The sequence below is a fragment of the Spea bombifrons genome, chromosome 1 (genome assembly GCF_027358695.1).
Source record: "Spea bombifrons isolate aSpeBom1 chromosome 1, aSpeBom1.2.pri, whole genome shotgun sequence".
Classification (NCBI taxonomy): domain Eukaryota; kingdom Metazoa; phylum Chordata; class Amphibia; order Anura; family Pelobatidae; genus Spea; species Spea bombifrons.
In genome coordinates this window covers 55592473-55618906 of record NC_071087.1, presented here as the reverse complement: position 1 = coordinate 55618906, position 26434 = coordinate 55592473, and the positions used below count along the sequence as shown (strand labels likewise).

Below are 26434 nucleotides of genomic sequence, written 5' to 3'. Positions count from 1 at the left end.
AAGTTGAAGATCTGATCTAGATCAGATGTGTACTGGACTATACTAATATTAGCAGTTCATCAGCATTCATATTCATTCATGTATGAAGATAATTAGAATATTTTTTACTGACCAGCTAGATTTATTTTCAAAGATGTTAACTTGAGTACAGTTTCTATGCATTTCTTTAAGGGGTAGTTTATTGTTTATACTCCCCTGCAAAATCTCCTGTCATACCCCAGGTGGCTCCTAACATACATAACTTTAACCTTTTTCATAGATAATTTTCACTAAGCAGGCAGGTGGCAAGTGTGAAATTGCATACGACCTACAACATAAGAGCCTTTCCATTGATGTTATAATTACATTTCTGCACATTTTCAGAGAATAATAAAATAGTAAGCTAAAAACTTGGGTATGGTTAAGGTATGACATCTGTTGAAGAACACTGGCAAAATAAAAAGTAGAGGATTTCACATTTACCGGGAAAAGCCAACAAAAGGCAAAAAAACCATAAAAGGTTAGTAATGCCTTAATATAAATAGCATTTAAGTAATAGTATAAAATGGCAGATGTTCTTTCCTCTTCCATTTATGAATGGCAGCAACAGCCGCATCCTCAAATTAAAAAGAGATTTACGAAAACATGAAAATGTGCAGATAAGAACACTTAGTTATTTTCTATCCTCATATTATAGGTATCTGAAAATCAGAAGTGTCAAATATAGGATGGATCCTGACATTTTGTCAGGTTCTCTAAGCTGGGCATGGGGAAAAATGTTGATTTATTTTAGTCTTGTGACTATAATACAAGAGAACAAACCTTTTCTTTCAATAGGCGCTGAAAGGAAACCAGCACTCTCATTGGCCCGATACATCTTCTTATCAAACTGCAGGGTGGGCTCATCCTCGGTGTCATTAATGTTGACGACAGCTTTAGTGATGCGGCCCAGTAAAGCGTAGGCAGGCATGCTGAGCTCCACTGCGAAACTTTCTATGTTTTCGTATACCTGGTCATCATTGATAATGATTGTACAAGCTTTGGTGTCTTCTCTTTCATCAAATTGTACCTGACAACATACAAAGATGAGTTAAATTGCAAGTCTTACAACATGGGACATCATGTTTTAACATGAGATGCCAACAGGGGTAGTGCTGCAATTATTTAAAGAGTCCACTATAGTCCACTAGGAAAAAGGCATATCGTACCTGGCCTGCATATTCCACATAGTCCTGCTGGCCCGGCCTCGACCCCACACTGGAGCTGGACTTTGCGGTTCCTTCTTCTGTACGACATAGTACAATGGCATATTGATTGAGATTCCCAGTTCTTTTTACAGTAACGCTGATGGTACCTGCTTTTTCACTCACGTTGTAACTGTTAAAATGAACAAACATTATGTTGTTTTTTTTAAAATGTTCTCGTATTTTAAAAAATTAACGTTTTTAAATAAATTCACACAAAAGCCCTTCCAAGCATTCTTTGTACTGCAGGATCTAGTGAGAAAAGAACTCATGCCTCTGTTTCAGTGTATTTAAACCTGCTTTTAATTGATCAATAAGAAATAATATATTAGAGAGATTGTAGACTAAGCAACCTAACAAAAGACCTCTGAGGTCTTGAAAGCTTATCCACTGATTCCTTTACAATGTCTCCATGCATACCCCTTAAATTAGGGTACTATCACACAAGATTAATTCAGTTTGCACGCTGGTCAGATTTAATTCCGAATAATCCCCAGGAAAGAAAATGAGGCTCCCAAATTGCCTAAAAGAATAAAATGCTTTCAAGGGAGGAACTGGGCTGGGTATGAGCATTCTTCCCAATTCTTACAACAATATTTTATTAAATTATATATTTTTTTTCTCAAGAAGAGTGAAGTATGTATTGTGAATGCAAATATGTCCCAGAATTCACCCCAGATAATGTAAAGCAAAGCTCGCAATGTTGTAGGCTTACCTAACATGTGTGAAGCTAATCAGGGACCACTGGATATGAAACATGTTGTCACTGACCACATTAGGCTTACTGTCTTTCACTAGGAACTTAAAGTTGTCCATTGTTTCTTTGTACTTTTCATTGTGCAGAATATACTGAATAAGCCCGAGGTTTATATCCTCTGAAGGGAAATAAAACAAACATAATGGTGTCAAAAACAAATCTGCACACACACAAAAAATATCATATTTAAACATGTACCACAATAAATATGAAACACAACCGAACACTGATTTATGTGGACAGACGGGTAGCTCAATTGTATGAGGCAAAACTTATAACTTATAACTGTTTGCACCATATACCAGTTATACAGTATGTGTTGGGGAATCTGTGTTGAAGCAGCTTGTTCGCATTCCTCTTTTTTTATCATATTGCATATACGATATAAATATATATATATATGTGTATATATATATATATATATATATATATAATGATATAATTATTTTTTTACTTAGGCATTTGTACCTTGAGTAAATGTGCTGACAGAGACACCAGGCTTGAGTTTGTTCTCCAAATATCCGTGATTCGGCCCACTCGATATTTCATAAACCAGCTGCTTGTCTTCCGTGTCTGGATCTATAGTCATTAATTCCTTCTTGGTAATGAAATTGCTAGCCTAGAAATAATGTTACAGCCACACAGACTTATTGCTTAGGAATGAGCATGCCACAGAAATTAACACTCACTTTCATTGGCAGAATATGCACCTGTTTTTTGATAAAACAATATTATCTTTGTAACTCAGTCACACCAAATGGATGTAGATCATGTTCTCTATATTATTTTATTTGTTACACGGTGCTTTATGTGCGGATTTTATTACCAAGTGATATTTTCCCATTAAGCAAAAAATTGAAATGGAAAATGAATAGTAATCTATTATTATTATTATTATCTTTTATTTATATAGCGCCAACAAGTTACGCAGCGCTTCATACAATACATATATAGGTTAATAAAGGTACCTTGCCGTCCATGTATTCCAACCACTGAAGGCCTAGGTTAGTGACAATTCTTGGTGTTCCATCATCCACCGGAAGGATGTCTACCTTAAACCTCTGGGGAGCTGCTGTCACGATCTGAAACAAGTAACCCGTTTCACCATTTACTATATTCTGTAGGCAACAAAATGTCTATTCAACAAAGGGATAAACACATCTCTACTAAGAATGGGCACAAGGACAACATTTTAAATGCAGAGTTGAAATAATCAATGTTTTGCTGTGAGCCGGAAATGCAGTGTTCCTGAGCTGATGATACGGCTCCTGCTTGTTCGTATGGATCAAAAAGGGTATTAAAAGGGTGTGCAAACATTCATCAATTAAAGGTAGCAAGGTAAGCACTTTGCATGTTTGTTTATAGAGTGGGTAAGAATAACATGAAACCTACATATTGCAAAACATAATACTATACCACATGTTGTATGTGAAGTATATTGTTGTTTTGGAACAGGAGACATGACAGTATTTAAATTTTTTTTTTTAAATAGTGATACAATTTTTGTAGCAGTCCATTAAAATGCACTGTATGCTGGCCATCGGACACATCAGGCAAAGGCCCGTGGACCAGTACCCATTCATCAGCAGTGGGCTGATCAGCATCCATGAGTTGCATATTTTAACCATGTATTACGAAGGTTCAACCCCAGAAATATTGTCCTCCAACTAGGCCTTAAACTTGTTGTGGGTCAGGAAAAGCTCATGTCCATTCATAATACATAGTCGAGAGAATTTATTCACCGACCTACAAACTGACAGGTTAATGACTAATGCAAGCAACACAGTTGGTAGAGCATTTGACACATAAGTCAAAGAGGCCCAAGGTTATGAAGTATGCAAATTCACCTCTTTCTCTCCTTCCTCCACAATGAAGAACTGGTTGGTCCCATCTGACACTGTGAAAGAGAACCGATCTTTGAGGGTGTTGCTGCCATCATGGCTGTAGCTGATTCGGTTCTGGTAGATGTCGTCCATTGTGAATGTGGTGGTTTGGCGGTAACTCTGACCATTACTCGTACGTTCAATAACTCCGAAGCGAGGGGGCTGAACAATGGTAAATGTGACAGTCTCTGCCTGTTTAAGGAATATGGAAAATGTATCAATTTAGGACAGCATTTATAGTATGTATATATGATTATTTATTTATCAATAAAAACAGTTCACGGTTAAAAAAAGGGAAATAGGATAAGTGCAGCAGTATAATAATGACTGTAATAGAGTTCTGATATAATGAGCATTTGAGTAGTTTTCACATGATAATCCTAAAACACTGCATTCTAGTTGAAATTAATTGAATTCACTAAAACAGCACAAATAGTAATGAATACTAATATTTTTATATTATTTGTAAAACTCTAGCACATTGTTTAGTACTTTACAACGGACAAAGCATACTTATTTGTAGCATAGTATATCAGGCAGGGTCAAAATGTATTAACAGCTTTCCAGGCTAAATGTTCAATCTAGGAGAATAAAGTAACCTAAAATTATAAAAAAAATTATATTAAAATGTGATCCATCTGACAGCACCTTCAGAAATTGGCACTGTTCTTTAAAAAGGAATTCCTTTTTTTAGGATGAAGACTTCGAGATAGCCTCTTCTATGACTCGGTTGGTCTTGGCATTACGTCTACATTTCCAGAGGTGAAAAAATCTTTACAGTACTTGATAAATCTCCCCTAGCGATTATTCTCTGCTATCATATACATTACTGAAACACATAATCAAAAACTAGCTTGTGTTTAATTTCAACGTATAATGCAAATCACAGTGTGATAACTACAATTGTGGATCCCGTAAATATTCCCTGAATGTTCCGCCAACGGCAAAAACCCTTCCAGTAGACCAGCTATATTTACTGTACCTCGGTATCCGCATCTGACGCCTTCAATTCAAACTCAGTGATGGTTTTCCGGACGCCTTCCTGCACTCGCATTCCAGCATTGTGAACCACAGGCAGGGAGTCGTCTACTTTATTTATAGTGATATAAAATGTTTGTGAAATCTAGAATAAAAAAAAAAAACCAATACATTATTTTAACTATATTTAAATACATTATCATGAAAGGGAAAATTAATTTGTTTAAAGAAATATACAATGAAAAAAACTTTATTCTAACAAAATCAGTTGTAATTCCATTTTTGTGCGTCGGCTATGGTAGGTCAATCCTTGAGGGTGATGGGTCACTGGGAAAACCCTAAGCACCTACACAGAAAGGCGTCCTTATTTATGACTCAACTTAAATGTCATTTCAATCCCTTTTGTGCCCTTTCCTGCACTTTAGTCAGTTAAAATATCCTTTTACTGTGGTACTTGAGGAATTCGTGCTCTTTTTGAGATATCTTACAGATTTAATCTTACAATTTTATGAAATCGGCAACGTTCTTGTGCTAAAAAAGGCAACCACCCAGCACTGTCGGTTACAAAAGTGCCACCACACATCAATGATGGGTTCCAAAGCCAACTAGTGGCCCCTTTCTGCATCAGGCTTCCATATATATATATATATATATAGGTCTTAGCATAGACCTATACAGTCCCTTTACAGTTAACTACTAATAAACATTGCTTTGTATCCAGAAAGGACTGCTTGATTTAATAATAAGACATCGAAAAAATAAATGATGGCATCCACATTAAAAGTATATAATATATGAAAACATTTAAGATGACAAAAGTACAGAAGCATATAATGTGGAACTGTAAACCAGGTTCTGTTTAAAAGAAAATACATTTTCTGGTATATAATATGTGGTATAATGAAATGAAAAAATGCCCAATTTTGCCTCAATTGGTTATAACAGAGCAGGCAAACTAAAAGTATGCCAAAACTTTCAACGTAACACAAACATTAAATTATTTGATACATCTAGGCTCAGGTTATTTCAAACACATACATAAAAATAAGGATACTTTACTAGATATGGATATTTGAATCTGGCAGGTAGAAAGCTCAACCTGTCCACCTAGAAATGACATAGACCCACGAGGCCTATCTGTAGGTGCTTTAGAGCTCCTTGAAATTGTTTAGGTTTTGAAAAGACCACAGCATGTAAGGCAGCTTATCCTATACGACCCATAATCTTTATATATCGCTGCAGAATCATCAAGAAGGTTGTAAATTTTAGAGAAGGTGGTGAGGTGAGACATGAATAACATGAGCCCGAAGCACTTGGTATAGCCGCGATTATTACCCAGAACAATAGAATCTAGACGAGGTGTAAGCATTGGTGCCTTGGGAAATCTCTTGCAGGGATATTGCATCTGTAGGAAGATCGTTCTAAAACAAATAAAAATGCCGTTTCACAATAATGAAAGAAAAAAAGTTTCTTCTACCTCATTGACACCATCAGAAACTGCAAAGGTAAATTCATCGGAGTGCTTCTCTTCAGCGCTGGTATGGATGTATTGGATGCTTCGAGATTCTAGATCCGCCTGGCTGAAGCTGCTAATTTTCATGCCTATGTGCAAAGTAAAAAAATGTCCAAAAACTGCCATTTCCACCCAAACATTTAAATGTCAAATGGGAGGCTTATATACACCATTTCTAAGTATAAAAACATCCCCTCTTTTATCTATCCCTACATAGTATGTAAAGTGAGGGTTGAATTTGCTTTATACAAGTGATGTAAAAATGATAAGTCTTTCAGAGACACTCTGCCACCAAAATTCATAATATTGCACCATATTAACAGCATCAATATTTCAATAGGTTTTTTAATTAATAAAAAATAGGAGGCCACAGACGCTTCTGTTACCACATCTTTTTTCCTATTTTGGTCCAATAAAATGTAGCAATTTCAACTAAAGATTCCATTTTCCTTATTGATACAAAAAACAGTACTGCTTTCCGAGGATGTACAGATGTATGCGAATGCTTGCTAACTGCTAAAAGTAAAACAAATTCCTTTCTGCACGGACAGTAGACAATTATAGTAATGTATTCATCTTTGCATGGTTAACATTAACTATTCCTTTCTGAATTAATGCTGCAGAAGTACCTTAAAACACAGCAGTTAATATTAAACTTAATTGCTATGTAAAGTATGTTGAGCCCTGAAGACCCAAGCATACGAGTACAAGAGGTACAAGCAGAAAATATTTCATTTAAAAGAGGAACAAGAGTAAAGAATAGGATGATGTTTTGAAGTTGATGGAAAGGAAAGTTAGGGAAAAACATTCTAGAATCGGGAAATAGAAATTTGTACTTTGTGGATTAACCTTGGAGTAGAAGTGCTTATCCCTTAATCCAGGGGTAGGCAACCTTCGGCTCTCCAGATGTTGTGAACTACATTTCCCTTGATGCTTTGCCAGCAGTATAACTGTAAGAGCATTATGGGAGATGTAGTCCACAGCATCAGGAGAGCCGCAGTTTGCCTACCCCTGCCTTAACCTATTATGTGGGAAACGGTTCTTTGCCATCAAACACTATGTTACAAAAGGAAACCTACCAGGTGATCCGAGATGTTCCAGGTGACCAAGGCTGGGCTGCTTAGTTATGCGGAACAGGAGATCCCTGGGTTCGCTGTCCTGGTCCGTGGCAGAGAGCTGTAGTGTGGTGATTTTTTTAACCGAGTTCTCGTCCAACGTGAGTCCTTTATTGGTGGTAATGGATGGAGGTAGTTTGTCTTCTGCCAGGGTGACAGCAACAATAACTAGGATGGCTTCAGCAGACATATTTACAAGATGCCATGATATCTTTGTCAGCTGTTCCCACTCAGTGAAGTATAAAGTAACTAGTGAAAACATAGACTCTCCCCACCCAAATATTTGTTTTCCCATTATTCACTATATTTTACATATACTTTCATTACTAAAGTCTTAGTTAACTTGATAAAATTAATAAAAATGTTAGCAAAACAGGTATAAGATAAGGTTGCGAACCAAAAAGAGGTGCAGACACATACGCACCTAAAATACTTATGTAAAACGACTGGTCAATTAGCTTATTCTCCTCAGAATCTATGACATCAAACTTAAAAGAAAAGCTTCCTCCTGGCTGTCCTTTCATGTGCTTGTACTGAACAAATCCTACAAAAAGAATCAGATGATCAAAATTTTTCTAAATGGCAAATATTAGCAACTTGACCTATTTTAAAAAAAATGCTTAACAGATACAATACGTCATTTGATATCATTCAAAAGAGCTGTTCTACCTGTTCTGCTGAATCTAACACCATTATAACTGAATCCAGGATCAGAAACAAATCGTTTGTATGCTAACAGATGCCTAAACATACCAAAAAACCTGACTACATGAAAACAAAAACAACAGCAGGACTTGTCAGCTGACCTTTGTTAATATCCACTTGTGTAAAGCTACTGATAGGTCCCTTCACTGAAATCTGGACCGGGTTGTTGTTTCTTGACATCTGTAGTTTCCCCACAGCTGGGTCCTTCTTCATGACGTACCGGAGTTTGGCATCATCTGAATCAACATCTGTTCCCTTTAGATGTTGATCAGTGATTGTAGCCACTGAACCTATGGGAAATAAAAAGAAAATGAGTTAGGAAGAAGGCATCCAACTATAAATAAACAAGCAACTGCAACATTAATTGTATATGCTAGGATTATGAACCTTGATAAATCTGTCATTTTATTCTTTCCTCGGAAGGTTTAACCACATAGAAATGGCACACTGTTCAATGTGGGCTTTTTCCGTTTCTATGCAACAGCCTATCTGTGCTTACTTTTGTGTCATGTGACAATGAAATGTTCCTGACAAAAATATGAATGAGCCAAAAATTGGCATGATCAAATCATTATTTCTGGGAAGTGGCTGGGCATTCAACAGTACTAGGAATAGGCTTTCTATTGCTGCATGTAGTTCTAAAAGCATTAAACTCACAATTATATTTTTAACAACACAATAACAAGAGGTGGTTGTACTGTGGAAATGTACCTTAGTAGGTAACAAGTTAGATTTGATTTAGATTTGATTTGAGATCTGTGATTTCCTAGACATCAGAAGTGACAGAGCAAAACAGTCAGTTTAATTTTTGGTTATTATTATTATTATTATTATTATTATCTTTTATTTATATAGCGCCAACAATTTACGCAGCGCTTAATACAACACATATATTCAAGGGGTATGACAAGACGAGAATTGACAGACTAAGACAAACCGATACATTAGGTTGAGAGAGCCCTGCTCGCAAGCTTACAATCTTGAGATACACAAGACTATACAAAAAGGTAGAAATATGGACTATTTAGGAGGTTGGAACCTATAACACCTGTGTAAATTAGCAATTACACTCAAATATGATCTTTATGTATGACAGATTATGAGTAGATTAATTATGGTGTAATTTGAAAGCAATGCTAAGTACCTGCTGAGATCTGTAGGCCTCTGTTTGTAGCTAGTCTTGGGGGTTCTTTTCTCTGTGGCTCAATAGAAATCTCTACCCTTCCAGTCTCTGTGTACTGGCCATCTGAGAGAGAGAAGCGGAATTCGTCTGAAGGTTTGACCATGCTTTCTGGGGTGTATACAATCAGTTCGTCTAAAACGTCTTGGTAGGTAAAAGAGGATCCCTGGGACAGGATACGTCCGTTGTCCAAGGGTTCAGAGTAGAACTGCCTCCTTCGCAGGTATCCTGAAGAGAAACAACAATACATGTAAATATGAATAGACAGAACATTCAAGTAATATATCATCATGTATGCAATCATCTCAGCAACCAGGGAATACCTATTATAGGACAGGGGAAGTCTACAAATGAACTATTTTAAAATCTGTCCATAATTTGGTAAACTAGATAAATAATTTGCTTAAAATTTGGATCTTGTGAGAGATTCCCACACCCAAAGCATGCTTGTGCTGAAAGTGTCTCCACTACTTTACTGCCAGTGATTGCCTGCTTCGGTACTTAGTGCTGCTAGGGCAGGAGCTCAGTGGGGTCATGTAACAAAACTAAAGTAGCCCCATGGCAAGAGCATGGCTTCCCACACAGTGGGTGAGTAGCTATTTAGACTACAGACAAGGTAAGAGGTGTGTGTTGTTAGACAGTGTGAGAGAGTGTGTGTTACTGTGTGTAAGTGTGTGCTATGGGGGGCGGGGGTCACATTGGAGTTATAATATACCATAATGCAAAATTACATTTGTAATGTCTACATAATTACAATTGATCCACCACTCAAAACCATCATACCATGGAAAGGTGATTTGGTTACAATGAACCTGAGTTCATTGTCAGGAGTATCAACGTCCTGGACACTTATACACGTGTTTCTTATCACTGCTCCTGTGTTGTCGTACACCCTGAGCGGCAATGTAGAGATCTGTGGAGGCTCATCATTCTTTCCCTAAAGTTGACAATAAGATAGAATTATTCAAATTGCACATAAACCGGAGGTAGCCATCGTGTGAATGTAGACTGCTGCAGACTGACCTGTATGATAATACTGATGTTGCGGACGTCAGTCTGGCTAGTTCCATCTGTTATGTAGAAACTAAAGAAGTCCCCACTGGGCTCAACACTATCATGGACACTCTGTACATAATAGATGTTGTTTTCCGCAAAATCCTGAAACAGGAAGTAACTGTCTGAACCCACCTGACCAGCCACAGAAGTACGTCCACCTAAGAAAACAATAGTGAAGTGTCATAAACAATAATATTTTTCATATAAAGTGGAGAATATGGATGTAATTGGCTATAAGGACACGATTAGCTATCGCTTGTTGATCCAGTGAGATATCAGATTCCTTTTTAAAGCACAGTTGGGAGTCACTTCAATTAGTGTATTTTTTTTGCCTTCTTCTGGATTAACAGCAAGAGTGAACTTGGTGGACGTGTTTCTTGTCAACGTAAATTACTATGTTACTATTTTTTACTAATATTTACTTTTATTTATACGTATAAATGTCATTAACATGTTTTCAAAGACATGGAGCCTGCAAATTACTGAATTCTATCTTAGATTTCATTATTTTTTTGCTCTACTAACTGTTGAGCTCATTCTAAACAGAAGCCCAAGTCACAGAATCAATTGCTGCCTGCAGAGAGTAAGGAATAATATCTTAGAAAATATTTCTTTTTTTGTACACGGTGTGAAGTACACTCAGGTAGAAATGAGCATACATACAGGCGCTTAAGAATAATTATGAAAACATAAAAAATGATGTTTATTTTAAAAAGTTTTACCATTTTTAATATTTTCAAGGTAACCAAACTTTGGCCCACTGATTATCTGAATTTTCTGCTGCCTTCCTGTAGTTGCAGCATCTGGGGATATTATCAAGCGAGGTGACAGGAGAATCCTCCCTCCTTCTTCCACCTTAAAAATAAAATCCATTGCGTTATTCATTATTCTATCAAAGAAAACAACTCTCTCTAGTGAGCAACAAGAAGAGTGTCAGAAAAAATTTACACGTGCGTCAACATAAGCATTAATGGCTACATAGTTTGTTGGCTGTCCTAAGGTTTTGTAATTTTTGGGTCCATTCAAATAAAGTGGCCATCTAGATCAAATCAAGTGGAATTCTATCACTCACAAAACAATTCATATATTTGCTAAAATACAAATTACATATGCATGTAACTTGAGATGATTTTTAAACAACAACTTCTTGTCTCTATAGTTATGTATTTAAAAATAGCTATATATTTAAAAATAATAAAAAAAATAGTATAGGCCTCCTCATTAATGATAAATGCATAGGCATAGGTTTGACAACAAACAATATGAAAGCAACTGGGCACTTACAGATATCTGTTCTCCAGACCGGATGATAGGAAGCTGCTGGGTGGCTGCAGTAATAGTTATAGTAAACATCTGGTTGTCCAGGTGGACATTGTCAGCATTGTAGACAGTGAAGTGGAATGTATCAGTGACAGTCTGACTCTCAGTTTCGGTTATTGCAGAATATCTAAAACAGATATACAATATACAGACATTTGTATGGAATCCTCCAAAGTTACTCTACATACCCTATTTTGCTACATAGTATAGACATATTCTAGTCCAGGATAACAGGTCAGGGGGCATATCACTTCATCAGGCTCCCAGGTGCACTGCTGCTCAATGGGAAGGTTACAAGGCACATCTCTGATCTTACCAACAGGCCCTTTTACATTATGGAGGACTGTGTCCAGCCATCACAGCCTCCATAGCAAGCTGTACCTGACCCCTTGTGTCCGTAAGAGGAGCATCATGGTAGAGCATCATATTATTAGGCTCAATGGTAAGAACAGTGGCCATAGAGTGTCTAGGGGCACTGCCTTTGGTTAGACATAAGGCAATGCCTAACTTAAATAGGTTCTGTAGGTTCTAAAGTAGAGGTTCTTATGAAGAATTATTAATGTTGTTTTTTTATTTATATGCCCACTGTTAGGGAATCTCTAAACCCACAGCACTTGATGGTTTGTGAAAACTGGCATAGAGACCAGTAAACTAATTTTTGGGTAATATTAATCTCTGCGATATAACATAGTATATTGCATTGATTTTGTGTATTGAATAAGGAGGCACTACTTACTTAATCTTCTGTTTGTCTATGTCTTCCATAGTAAAAAAAGAGAATTCTGACAACTCTTCGGCATCTTCTCCAGGTTCAGCCTTGGTAAGAAGGCCATACATGGGTAGAGAGACCAGCTGGATTCTGATCTTGGAGTCAGGAGAATTATTATCCTGTTCAAAGGAAAACATGCTTAACAAGATGTTGTGTGCACTGATTAAGGCAGTAATTGTTGAGAAATGGTTGTTTTTCTTTGAAGTTGCTCCGTCCTTTATTACAATATTTCCTTATGTTCCCCATTAGTATGTCAGACAGTAAGCGCACAGAAATCACAGCCAAGTAATGGCCTTCCTTTTATTGATAATCTGTCTGTTTTGGTCTCTTAGCTGCATTATTGATTCAACCTCCTATGTTTTGGCTGTGTTCCTATTCCCATCACTTTGTTTTAATGCTTACCTCTTATACCAAAATTGCAAGTAATTTAAAAATATATGCAAAGCTGCCTTTTTGTACATCTGTGAAAATTAAGGGAACCTTAACTTTTAAGCAACTTTAAAAGTTTAAAGGAACTGGATTTGTTTTTAAAAAAAACAGATAGGTTAAACAAAATCAAAACTTCGATTTTTTTCATTAATTCTTGAACTGGTCAGAGTATAAGATGGAGAAGGTTAAATATAATTCGGGTAGAGTTGGCCAAAAGCAGACGTTGGGAATGATTCAATTCGCATTCACCTACACTTTAGTGAACAGACATTTTTGGATCATGTGCACCTTCGTCTGCGTTAGCAAGGAGTCCATTATCACCCAGGGGAGAGGTCAGAGGTTGTCAATGACACTAAATACTGTCCTATCTGCTTCTATCTTCCAGCATCCTCCCATGTGCTTGGTTGTTCAAGACATTTTGAACATGCTGAGAGACTTAACCAGGCTAGCAGGTCCAGTATACCCAACGGTTGGACAGCTGCTAAAAACCAATAAGCTTCTCAGGGCCTGTGCAAGGTATTGCTATAATAGGAAATCAGTAACAAAGGATCAATCCTTTGCAATTGTAGAATTATTGAATTTGTTGTGCAATTTGTTTTTCATAACTCTTACTTTTATAGCCTGCAGGGGACATGAGGTAGGACATACCAAACAAAAACATACCATGTAAGCGAGATGGGACCTTGTTATAATAATAGAGCTTCTGCTGGTCACGGTTATAGCCAACAAAGTGCCTGGAACAAGACGTGGTCCATTATCATTTGCAGGTGACACTACCACCCTCAAAAGGGTTGTGGTGGAGGTGATACCATCCGTCACTGCAATCTCCATGCTGTCTTCTGTCGTGCTCGAGCCTCCGTGCACATAGTATAGTGCGTTTCTGTTGACATCTTCGTATGTGAATGTATCACCTTTCAAACACACAAGCATTAATTAATAGCATTTATTTAACCAAAAATGATGCATTGTCAAAGTGTGGGACTGACAATAAATATGTCAATGCAGCCTTGAACAGCAAGGCAGGTGTTTCCATTTTGTTTTATAGGAAATTATTCCCAACAGTTGCGAGCATCTTGCATAATCCCAGATAAACAAAACAAATGCGCAATGAATTTTAAACAACAAGGCAAATTAAGATACAACTGAAACAAATTACTTTTGAATAAGGAACAGCTGTTTAGCAGACGCCTGTGACCAGGTACAGCTCCTGTGCCAAGACAACCCCAAGAAAAATGCTTGCCGCTGAGAACTGAAGCCTTTATAATATGCAAGGCAAAACCCTCTTTTGTATAATTAGTGTATTAACAGTGGTCCCTGACAGCTATAACAAGTGGATGGATGGTTTACAAACACACCTGCGTTCATAGCGCTCTGTACGCCGGCTTCAGACTTCATTAACAGGCCATGCCGGGGTTGTTCAACAAGCTCATAAAACAGATCTTCTGGTGACGTGTCTGTATCTGTCACGGTCAGGTGTACCCCTGAAAACCAAAATTAAAATCTTTGATAATCTGCTTTTAAGATATATATATATATATATATATATATATATAATCTTATTATTATTATTATTATAACAGGCACTTACAGAAGACATCGCTGCAGTATTAACATCTCACGAGGTCTACTAATTGCTCATACCACTATTCTTCATATTGCTTGCATGGTATTATTATTGGCCTAAATTAGTTTTCTACTAACTAGCTGAAAATGTAAAATATCATGAAACTGGGCACAAAAAGTGGCAAGACAGGTCACTGTGCCCCGACCCCTCCTTCAAATTCTGCACAAGCATAGAATATCAAATCCTTTAAGGGGATCGTATTAGTTGAGTTATTATACACAAGACTAGTAACAATAGTTTCTAATGGCTCTTTGCACTGTGGGTACCCTGATAATTAAGCATGTTATGTGCGAAACGCGCCAAGATTCTGTTTTTGTTCTGTTGTGGAGTGTTTTGCTTCATGTGGATACAATTAAAAGCTTACAAGCATTGGATTGACACTCCAAGACTCCATAGTCTTGTTTTGTTCTTGTTGTTTTTACTGTTTTTGTGTGTTAGCTAAATATTTTATTTCAATTTTTAAAGTAATCAGGGAACAATGCAGCTACCACGGCAAGACCAATGCTTTCTACATTAAATGAACCAAGGCAGAAGAAATGGGAGAAACATGGAAGACATGGAATTGCAAAAGGGTATTTAAAGAATGTTCAGAGCTTTATTGCTACTTTTACTACTGTTACATTTGTTAGATGCTAATTGCAGGGGCGCTGTGCTACTTTGTACCAGAGGCCTCCTTTTCTTTTATTGGTTAATAGATCCTTGAATGTTAACAGAAACTTTTCCAGCAACACCATTTCCCTCTAAGACATAAAAGTGATTAAAATGCATATGGCCACTCCTCACCGATGGGAGCTCGTCCTCCCTGTGTAACCTCAAGAAACGGGGATGAAATCTGAAACACAGGAGGCTGCTGCTCAGTGGAGAGCAAATGGATGGTGAATGGCATCTCAGGTGTAGTGAACTCCCCATCTGACACTGTAGAGAAAGCAGGGCACATCGATGAAAACAACACAGCTCTGGGTGATGTACCAAGATACCTTTGATCTCTACTATACTCCTTGCCTTAGGGTTCTAAAGAAAGATGGCATGCTACCTATCAAACAACAAGTTCTTTATACGAATTGATTTACTAATGTGGCTAGTAATTCAGAGATAACTCATATGTGAATATTAAGTAAATATGCTCATGACTATCTACAGATTTACAAATCTCTCTTATTTTATATATTACATGCTAAATAAATATCACTGTTCAGATTGAACATTGTTTTCTATAAAACACAAACAAAAAATCCATACGGCCTTTGATCATTAGAAAGGATATTTATGTTTTACCTGTAAAGAAGAAGCTCACAGAACCCGGAAGACCTGAAGGAAAAAAAAATTGCTTTGTTTTATATACAAACTGTAGAGATCAGAAGCGGTGAAGTATAGGAGTAAAAATGATGGGTGCTCGTATACTGTAGGGCTGCAAACATACTGAGATTTCAGGAACCAAAAATATTTATTTCTGATTACATTAATGTAAACCTAAAAACCATGCCTGAAGACAACTCATGACAATTTTAGTATTGAGCATCAGTGATGTTTCTGTAATTCCACTGAAGCCAACCTGACCACACATTATGGTCAATCCGGCTTCAATGACCACAGAAAGGAACAAGGTGAAGATACTCAACTTCAGAACATTGTGATATTAGGTAAATGATGACGTTGTACAGTAAGTATTTAATGCTTTACATGTGTCAAAGTTTAAGGATGTTCCTGTGGAAATACTTCAAATTCATAACTACAATTCTATGTAATTACAGCACCACAGAACGGGAACCTGTCAAAGATGCTGAAGACTAAATTTGTCCAACAAGTTAGCTTGTAAAATTATGTACATACTGTATGTGCATCATACTTTCTTTTATTTTATTTTACATATTGAAGACTTTACTACGAGTTAGTTTATATAATAAATGAGCAAGATTTATGTCCTGTTTTTCCTAGGTTTATTTGAAGTAAAGTTTGTGGTCGAAATTGCTAACGTTATACTATGTACCTATGGCTGTTCTTGTGATGAAAGGGGCTGTATTCATTATATGGATATAGGGAAGGAGTAGGGGAGATTCTGGAATCAGGGATGAGGTCAAAATCCGTGACTTCAAAAGGAGGATTATCAATAATGCTGTGCTACTTACTTTACTTTCGAAAATAAGCTTTTAGAGTTTGCTTTTCTTTTTGTAGCAACACCAAAAACATGAAGTTTTCTTACCAGTGAAAGAGAAGTCCATAATCTCGCTGAGGTGCGGTGCGGCTCTAGGTGGCCGGTATGCAATATTTCCCTGATTAATATCTGCTTGGGTAAAGTGCCTTACAAAGGACATAGGTTTATCTTTATGTTCCAAGATGCCTGTGAAATGAGCAGCAAGAAAAGTGACTAGTTTACAAATATGATAGGCATTAGATCTCCTTTATTATCCCAGACAGATTGGCTCTGGCCTCCTTTCATAAGGTGTGTGTACCTCCTGTTATCCTAATGTGCCTGTCTTATACCGTAAAGTCCAAAGTAAGCCTGTCGGCACTGTAAACTAAACTAATAATATGAGTACACAAGAGTTAAATACCACTAGGAAGAGCACTGTATGGTTTCATCCTGGGCACTGTCCAAAACTCATTTCATAAATACATACAATTGCTTCAATATTCTGATCCATAGCAGGTACCATCACTTCACTGAAACCAAACTGATATCTGTGTAGGGAAGCCCTTGGCTTGAATTTGTTTTAGGTGACACATCTCCTTCTTAGCACTGTATAGACGTGGCATACCCACAGTAGTGGCTCAGGCGAGAGTTCCAAGTGTCTAATGAAGCCCCCTGCATGAGCTCAATGATCTCAATGATTGGCTGTTTCAAGTACCCAATACTACATGGGGAGGGAGTGATGAAGCTGCAACTTCTCCTTAAGCTTCCCCCCCTACATGTTTAATGAATGCATAGTACTGACAAATGCATTAGTTGGCCTGTATGGGAAATTGAACTGTCCCTTTAAGTAAAGGAACCTTAAAAAGTAAAACCAATGCCAAGCAAAACCATTTTATGTATGTTTGCGTTATGGCAATAAACACCTTTAATGAATGGTTTTCTGTGACTGATGACAAACAGCACTTATAACGTGACAAATGATCAACCGAAAATGTGAGCAGTCCAGTCTCTACAATGCTTTGCCGTAATGATTTTCAGCGGTATTTTTAATATACACCACATGTAGCTTGTTTCACTGCTGAGTTTTCAAACTGAACAAATAAATCAATTTAAAATCCAATTTTGTTTTGGTTATTGCTCACTGTAAAACAGTAATGTGTGAACTGAATTTAATTCTACTAGCATCAATGGCTCAGCCAATGAACACCCCTCCCCCCCTTGTCGAATTCCACTACTTTACAAGATTAATAATCCCATGCATGTTTAGACATCTGCTGAATTAGCTGGTTTACCATGATTACAAAATAAACCAGGAAAAATCAGGGCTGGACTGATTATGAGGTCTGGTGAAAATGTTCCTCTTGTCCACACGCATAAATAAAAGCACAGTAGCCAACTTACCGTACTTGGTCAGAACAGTTCTGACACGAGCCAAACCGGCTAGCTGACCCAACTGATGCCTTGATGAGACATTCTGGGTGTCATCCATATTTACATAAAGACATCTGCTCATAAGCAAGGCAAAAGGGAAGTACCCGAATTAAATGGACAAAATGTAGTTGTTGCAGAATATAGGATGATGTCTGGATGGTGCTATGTAAGGTGGTGGGAGCGGAAGGAGACATACTGGAAGCTTCATCAGACACGTGGAACTGAAATAGCTGGCTACTGTGGGTTCCAGAATCTAACTGAACTCATGGCAACTGACATTCAATTCAATATTTGACTTTCCAGAACATTATATCCCTTGGTTGTCCAGCTATTCCTGGAGAGAGGTCATAGACCATTTCCAGTGGAATCCTTTCAAACAGGGTCAACAACACAATGATATGCTATATTAACTATTTATCGCTCACTCTATATTGCTTTTTAGTTTGGAATTATAATGAAGCCGAGAAACTTGAGCCTTACGGAAGCCCTTAAGCGAGTTATCATAAGCAACAAAGTAACGGAAGCCTTCCTGTATTCCTTAGCAAGTTATAAAAATAATTACTCCTATAGCAGAAATCTGGATTTTATATATATGCTGTTAAGGCAAGTCTGGTTTTCCTCACCTTCATGCGGCTGTAAGGGTACCGTTATATTGTAGACTATTTTATCACTCGGGCTTTCTGTGTCAACAAAGGAAAGATAATGGGATCCAATCACTGTCACACGGTCTTCAAGAGCCTACAAAAAAAGAACGTTCTGTAAGCACACAGCCCTTTCTTTTTTATTTACATCTGCCTGCTTAGACATAACTTACATTTATTATGACTGTGATTTTACTTGGGGGATCGAGTTCAAACATACACCATGCAAAAAATGAAGGAATTATTATGTTTTTCTTGTATACTTATTTTTTTAAGACCACTGCAAAAGTGTTTTTTTCCCCAAACATCATCATAGTAGAACAACTGCATCTCTATACTCTTCTTCGCGAAATAGCGACTTTCAGCATTGTCTGTTTTATTGTTTTGTTGATATGCTTTAACCAAGTACCATGTGTCAGAGACAAAAAGGAAAGTGTCAAAGACAAAGAAGTATGTTGTATTCAAGGTGATTAGAGAACTGAAGGACATTTGGATATAAGGATGCAAACATAGGGGTTTATTTACTAAATCCTGAGTTTGCAGATAAGTTCTAAAACATTTCTACTTCATTGCCTTTATTATACATTCTGCAGGGTCAACCCCACTGAGAGTCTCCTGTACAAAGGGATGAATTGGACTGGCATAAAGAATAGTTGATGGCATTCAAGTTATCTTCGAAGACTAATTAGGTAATTTGCATTTCAGCTCTGCCAGCAAAACTCACCATGGTTAGTCCTTAATAATGCCTGGTGAAGCTGGGAGAACTGAAATGTTTCATCTCAACACAACCCACCTACACATTCATGAAAATCCCTCTAAATATGGTTAACAGATCAAGTAAAGCGTGAATCCGAACATTTTTAATAATCATAGACATGGCTGACAATGTTTGTGCTAACGGCTCTGGCGGAAAAGAAAATCCCTACACTATTATAAATATGATGAAGTATCAGAAGCCCGAATAAACCTTTCGCCTGCAAACTCTTTTTCATTTAAAGTACCCCTCTGATGTCCATTGTCTGTTTCCAATTACTGGTACTATTGAGGTGGCGGGAACAGGGTCAGTGTTTAGATGACAGCACATCCAAATACTTAAAATATAAACTTTATACATTTTTATATTTAATATCTTTTTAAGTTTGCACATTTTTATTATAAAAAAAACTGTAATCGTCTATTGCCCCATGAAGTGAAGAACTGTCACCATCCTCCAACAACAGACTTACATATACTGCTTTTACAAAATACCGTGCAGAAACATTATGCTGGGCTTACTGCCAATGGACTTTAGTAAATAACACTACACATATCCCTTACCGTCATGTGCAGAGAGGATCCAGGAGATAGCTGAGGAGCACCAGGGTGATTGGGTAAAATACCAATGTTGAACACATGTCTGTCCTGGGTGGCCTGGGTACTTTCTGTACTGGAAATCTGTAAGTAAAATCATAATACAACCATTAAAAGTGTCGTAGGATTGGTAAAACAACTCTACTCAATATGCTGAATTGTTTCTGCTGCACTGCACACTAATGCCGTGGAACACATGCAGTGTTGGTAATAAAGTAGGAGGACAAGACATCAAAATAGTGAGTTTGTCACGATAAATGTAACAATAAGTCAAGACATGGACATCCTTGCTCATTTGTGCCAACAGCAAGCCCATGATTTTCCATACGTCCTTCTGCAGAGGACATTTCCCTTGCATTTCAGTTATGGACTGCTTTTATGAGTGAGATCAGATTGATATGTCGGGGGAGACATATAGCTGGCTATTACATTACTGGCTGTTCTCCGTTGAGATGGTCTCATACCTCTTTGTACACAACATGGTGGATGAAGCATGACATGTCACTCCAACTCTTCTTACCCATGACATCGATGCCACATTTTGTCCCAAAGGACACATTTGTGCAAGTCTATGGCTAAATGCAATCACGATGTTACTAAATCAGCTAGCCATGAGCACACAAGCAAACATGGTGTAGAGATCACAACTCTTGGCAGCTTATACAAAAAACCCCATGCAGTATTAAAACTTATGCTGTTTTTTTTTCATTCATGAAAGGGCCCCCTTGGTTAATTGCAACATACAAAAGACTGTGATCCATAAGTGAACAGACTCCTCCATCCCCCGATTATAGAAAACTTGTCTCAAATAGCGATAACGAATATAATGGATTCATAAAAAGAGGGAATCCATTTCTGTGTTTTTCAAAGGCTGACGCTTTTATATGTCTCAGGTAGGCAGGACAGCATTAGGGAGACATTAGAAGCTGGGTTTAAATTAGAGCTAATTCTGCATATTAGCTATGACAATTGTGAACCTAAATAATAATGACTGCAACATTAACGGAATATCTATAATAGGCCTTATGCAAATATAAAACCAGGTGCGCTAACACCCTGCTTAAATGTATAGGGCTGGCTTTCCTCTGAGAGCGCAGGATGGTGAGTTCATTATGAAACACGATAACAGTAATTTAGTCTAGTGTTTAAAAGATTTGCTTACATCTGCACCAATGATTCCCAGTGCACTCTTATCTGTCGGAGTTATCTTCTGAGTTACTTTGCAAATTACTTTAATCACTTGTACTGATGGATAGCCAGAGAACAATCATCAAGAGGTCCTTGTGATAATGACTGGGATGAACTATATGTGCTGAAACTCCTGTAATGAGCAGATGCTTCTAACACTTAAGAATGTTCGGAAACATACTCTGTTCTATTATCTCATGGTACAGAAATCGGCCAAGCATTTGCAGCTGATTTCCAGGTAGGAACACACCTTTTGATGTGAAAAAAAATGAATAGGGAATAAAACTGTATAAATACAGAAGCTCCTTCTCAAGGGCAGTGTATTCTCCATCCTGGATACATTGGCGGATCTGTGGTACTGTGTGGGCCACATGACAGGAATGCCTTTGGGATTTAGGGAAAAAAATATTTTGTGCAGTCCTTTTCCCCTTTAGGAAAGGGCAATTGGGACTCCTAGAAGTTATGCACTAGGATATGAAAGCATACCCAAGCTTTCCACTTCACTGACTTCTGCAGTATGGTTAGCAACGACACTGCAAGGACCAGGAATGGTGATTGTAATGTGTGAAGATTGTACACCTGCATGTGATACTCACATTTTCACAGTCTCTAGGATGACTACACTGATTATTTCTTTGTGAAGGGTCATATATCATTTAGAAGCAGAGGTTGGGGCAAGATAACATGAAATGAATGATCTAATACAACATTTTAGAAAGTGTAGAAACTCTACAAATACCTTTGAGGGACACATCAGACTCCTTAAGGTTTATTCCTACATTTACAATGTAAGGTGGCAGTTTATTGACTCTTCATACATACATATCACAGCATAATGTTATCATTATTACATTTCCACAGTACCTGGAAGCTAAAGGAGTCTCTCCCTTGTGACTGGGGTCCCAAGTGCCTGTACCACACAAGCCCCTCATTAATGTCCTGCTGGGTAAAGGTTGTGGCGGGTGTAGCCAGCCTTCCGTCAGGCAGTCTCTGCCAGCCATCAGCAGGTCCATCAGCAGGCATTGGGACCAGTAGCACCACTTCGCCTGGTATGTAACAAGAAAGCACGGTTCCATTATACGCAAATCATGGGGCTATGTAACATACTGTACATATATTTTAGATGTGTAGACAGTATAGCGAAATGTTTTGTGTGGTATTTGTGACGGTTTTAATAAATGCTATTAAATCTTTCCCTGTTTCCATGATAGCCTTTTATTAAATAAGTCACATTGATATTGTGCAAACTACTTTGACGTAAGGCCACTATACGTGGATCAATAAAACACACATAACATTCATTTCTTTTTTTCCTCACCTTGTTATTGCTATTTTTGTCCAAAGCTGTATTTGAACCAACAAGTTACTTGGTTTATTCTACGACAATTTTTCGAAGTGCCGCAAATCCTGAACTGATAAAGTCGGGAAGATATGAAAGGCATGTACTTACCAAACCTTGGCTGTTCATTTGTGATTGTATAGATGACATTTGAGTCAGGGGCACCAGGCACTTTTGCTTGCAGAAGTCTACTGGATATCTGAAGCATTCCTCCTTCTGGCACCCACACAGCAGCGTTCAATACAAGTTGTAGCCCTCCTTTCAACTGTTTGGAGATGAAGGGTTAATCAAAAAGTATCTCTTTTGTGTTTTTTTAATAGCTACTCTGAGATTTCAAAAAAAAAACATGGAATAATTTAAATGTTAATCATTGGGCTTTTCTATAATCCTGATTAATGCAGCCAGTGAAATTTCATGCAAATACATTAGAATAATTTACAATTTGGATTCACCAATATGAGTTTTGGTTACAGATATTACAGAAATTCTATTTCCAATATTTTATGTTCAGATTTGTTCTATTTTGTTATAAACTACCAAAAACAATGTTTAAAGAGTAAATGCAGGGAATAAAAAAAAACCTTATATCCTAACGGTAGTGTATTTTAGCCCTTGATCTAACACAAAGCTGCCTCCAAAACTTTCTCAAGGAGGCCAGGTAATGTTACTATGGAGGCTACACAGCTAGTCACAGGCCTCTATAGTGTAACCAGGCCAGTTAAAATGGAGATCTCCAATGTCCCCATCCAGTCCATGGCGGAGAAGTACACTGGGACCTGCCCACTGCTTCTACATGACATCATCATGTGACTCCATACAGATAACTACAATACATTGTGTCGATTTGCATAAGGTGCCAGGTTACAAAACAATTTTAACCATCTGATCCCTCACCTTTGACATCACTAGAGCTTAAAATTATCCTGGTGTAGAAGCCATCCAAATGAGAAAGCAATTGACATAATAAAGATTTTTTTTTTCCTGGGCAGCAATTATATTCAGTATAGCTTACGGAACAGCACCCAGACTTGGATCATATGTGATTAATAATATCTCACAAACCCAGAAAGGCTGAGAACGCAAAAAAAAGCCACCAGCTAGATCAGTTTGCAATCAAAACCAAACAAAGCAAAATTCACCTAGATCATGTCTGGTCAGACATTTATTTTTTCATCAAAAGCTTAGAACATTAGAAGATTTACTGGGAGAAAAACTAATCAGGTGTAATTTGTTTTTATTACTGTTGCAGGCTAAGCCTGGAAACTCTGGCCAAGTGTCATGAACATCTGAGAGATTTAGTGGAAGTTAAAGGAGGTCTAATGGTGGGAGGGGATTACTAGTCAGACCATATGTTACAGAAGCTAAACTTCAAGTATTATGTAATAGGGATATAAACAAAATATATGGACTTGCAAAAAGCCACAAAATATGTTTACTAATTATATTTAGTCAATGTCAAGACATATCACAGGGTTGATGTTTTTTCAGTCTGGTAACATAAATACGAGCAACATTCCATGTTTCAATTTATAGAGACACTGAAACCAAGTTGATGGCTATTGAGTCATAAAATAACAGTCTGTGAAATATGACTGATAACACAGAAATGGTCAATAATGTTAATCAGATTCACTCATTTTTTTCAGAGGTCAATTACTCTTACTGTAAAAAAAAGATATCCTGATGGACTGATCCTCCAATTATCTCTACAAATGACTTCCACATACAGTTGGAGCTTTTTGAGATAATAAAGATGTCTGACAAGTTTGTCGTATACTCAAAAGTGGGAGAAGGTGGAGAAGACAGCTAAATATCCCTTACTTCAACCTAAGATCAAAAGACCCAGTAATTGCCTCCAGGGCCTGGTGCCTCCTAGGCTCTAGGGCTCCAGAATGGTGAGGAGCGCATACTTCTTATTTGTCCCACAAAGCAGTGACCTGATCAGGTCCTACAACAGGTCTCTTTTAATGCAGCATCGGCAGTGGTCCTCTCTGACACCGCGAGCTGGGAAGTGACAATCTCCGAGCGCGCAATGAGATACTTGCTGCTTATTTTGTCACTTTAAGATCAAATTTTATTTTAATTAATCATATGTTAGTTGTGTATAACAACCTTTTGTAGTAATGCTCCTGGGCACAAAAATCTGCTAGTCCAGAGACTTCCTTGGCATCTTTGTAAAGCATGTTATTCATACCATTATTATGATTGTTCTGATTTTTGCTGCGTGCCCTGTAATTTAATGTTTTATGTTTTGTATGCAGTCCTTTTACAGAAACCTAAAAAACGTACAATGTTTTCCATTTTCAGGCTTTGTAAAACTGTACATTACCTACATCATATTGTAAAACAACAATATATTTTGAGAAGACGCATAAAAAGGCTTATAAACTTTACAACACAGCAGGTACTGCTGTTTTTCTCTATAATCTGCATAGGAAATGTACATGATATGGACAAATAAAATGTTTCCGCTAATGTACGTTGGATGCTCAGAGGAACACATTTTCAAGTGTTTTTTTTTCTTTTTGCTTAATCCCAGACGCTATACTGAGAATAAAGTGATATACACAGCCTGTGTGTCAGGCTTCATGCGGCTTTCATATCCATGCACTTATTAAGCAGCAATTCTCACAGAAATGTACCTGTTGTGTATGTGATGAGATTTTTGAACAAGGTAACCTACCGAGTCACTTATAAGGGGGTCATTGGCTCATTAAAACCACAAACCCTCTAAACAAAACAAAACCAAAACAGGTGTATTTTTTTTCTAATTTCAATATTAAAGTGAAAGTTTAGACTGAAAGGGGTTCTGAAATAATAATCAGAAATTTGAAGAAAAAGAAAAAGTTAATTCCTGATTTTCATCTAACTGTAATGGTGTTCCTTACTCGTGCTCTACTGAGAGTATCAAATCTACTGTGGGCTCTTTCATGTTTGCTTTTTCCCTCACTGCTGCTTTTGTTTTTGCACCATCTGGCTTCGTACTCTAATACTATTACATATCTGCTCAGTCAACACATAAAAATAAGAACAAAAGTATGTCTCAGGTTGGTTTGGGCTAGGCCTTTTAGTTGCACTGAAGAGTAATGTTAATGCTACACTATGCAAAGACATTTTAGACAATTGCATGCTTCTAACTTTGCGGCACCAGTCTGGGGAGAGTCCTCCTGTTTTGATGAGTATGGTGTGGAGAAACATTTGTGGCCTGTACAGAGCCCTGACCTTAACCCTGGAGCTCTGATTGCTAGCCATGCCATGGAAAACAGTGGCTCAACAAATTCTGCCTAGCTTACCTGATAGCCCACTTGTACACCTGGAGTTCCATTGTGGAATACCTTATCATTATAGTTGTTCTATATTTCAAATGTTAACACCCACCTTTTCTGTAATCTTGACATGGAAAAGAACATTAATAAAGTTGTATCCATCATTCACTTGGAAAAGAATGACATCTGACTGACTCTCAGAACCATCGTGGACATAGTGCAGAAGGCCATTTTTAATGTCATCCAGGCGGAACTGGTTGAGGGGAGTGTTCCCCGGAGGAATAACAAGACGACCATGCCTTGGAGATTCTAGAACAGCTACCATCACCTCCTGCAGATTGTCATCATCTCTCAAGTCTAGGAGAGACTTTGTGATAGCCCCTGTCTCTCCCCTGCCAACCAGGAGACCACTGTTTCTAATGACGTATGTTGCCTGAAAACCAAAAAAACAAAACATCAATAATAATATGTGGTATGCTTAGGGTTGTATGTGTTTTAAGTCTGAACGAAACAACTTTTTGAGCAATACAGGTCAT

The 26434-nt window shown here is 37.5% G+C and overlaps 1 protein-coding gene across 1 annotated transcript in view; it reads right to left on the bottom strand.

The window, feature by feature from the left end:
- Nucleotides 1–26434, bottom strand: part of FRAS1 (Fraser extracellular matrix complex subunit 1) — a 171796-nt gene that overhangs the window by 22752 nt on the left and 122610 nt on the right. The window contains exons 29-55 of the mRNA XM_053461676.1: nt 26011–26331; nt 22744–22897; nt 22158–22339; nt 20073–20189; nt 18738–18852; nt 16753–16890; nt 15828–15860; nt 15336–15467; nt 14284–14409; nt 13592–13839; nt 12467–12618; nt 11695–11857; nt 11133–11265; nt 10378–10568; nt 10138–10291; nt 9319–9582; nt 8276–8464; nt 7894–8013; nt 7434–7613; nt 6319–6443; nt 4846–4986; nt 3828–4055; nt 2949–3062; nt 2449–2599; nt 1939–2098; nt 1188–1356; nt 802–1048 (exon numbers count right to left, since the gene is read on the bottom strand). Of these exons, the coding sequence (XP_053317651.1) occupies nt 802–1048; nt 1188–1356; nt 1939–2098; nt 2449–2599; nt 2949–3062; nt 3828–4055; nt 4846–4986; nt 6319–6443; nt 7434–7613; nt 7894–8013; nt 8276–8464; nt 9319–9582; nt 10138–10291; nt 10378–10568; nt 11133–11265; nt 11695–11857; nt 12467–12618; nt 13592–13839; nt 14284–14409; nt 15336–15467; nt 15828–15860; nt 16753–16890; nt 18738–18852; nt 20073–20189; nt 22158–22339; nt 22744–22897; nt 26011–26331 (4447 nt within the window). The remainder of the gene's footprint in view (nt 1–801; nt 1049–1187; nt 1357–1938; nt 2099–2448; nt 2600–2948; nt 3063–3827; nt 4056–4845; nt 4987–6318; nt 6444–7433; nt 7614–7893; nt 8014–8275; nt 8465–9318; nt 9583–10137; nt 10292–10377; nt 10569–11132; nt 11266–11694; nt 11858–12466; nt 12619–13591; nt 13840–14283; nt 14410–15335; nt 15468–15827; nt 15861–16752; nt 16891–18737; nt 18853–20072; nt 20190–22157; nt 22340–22743; nt 22898–26010; nt 26332–26434) is intronic.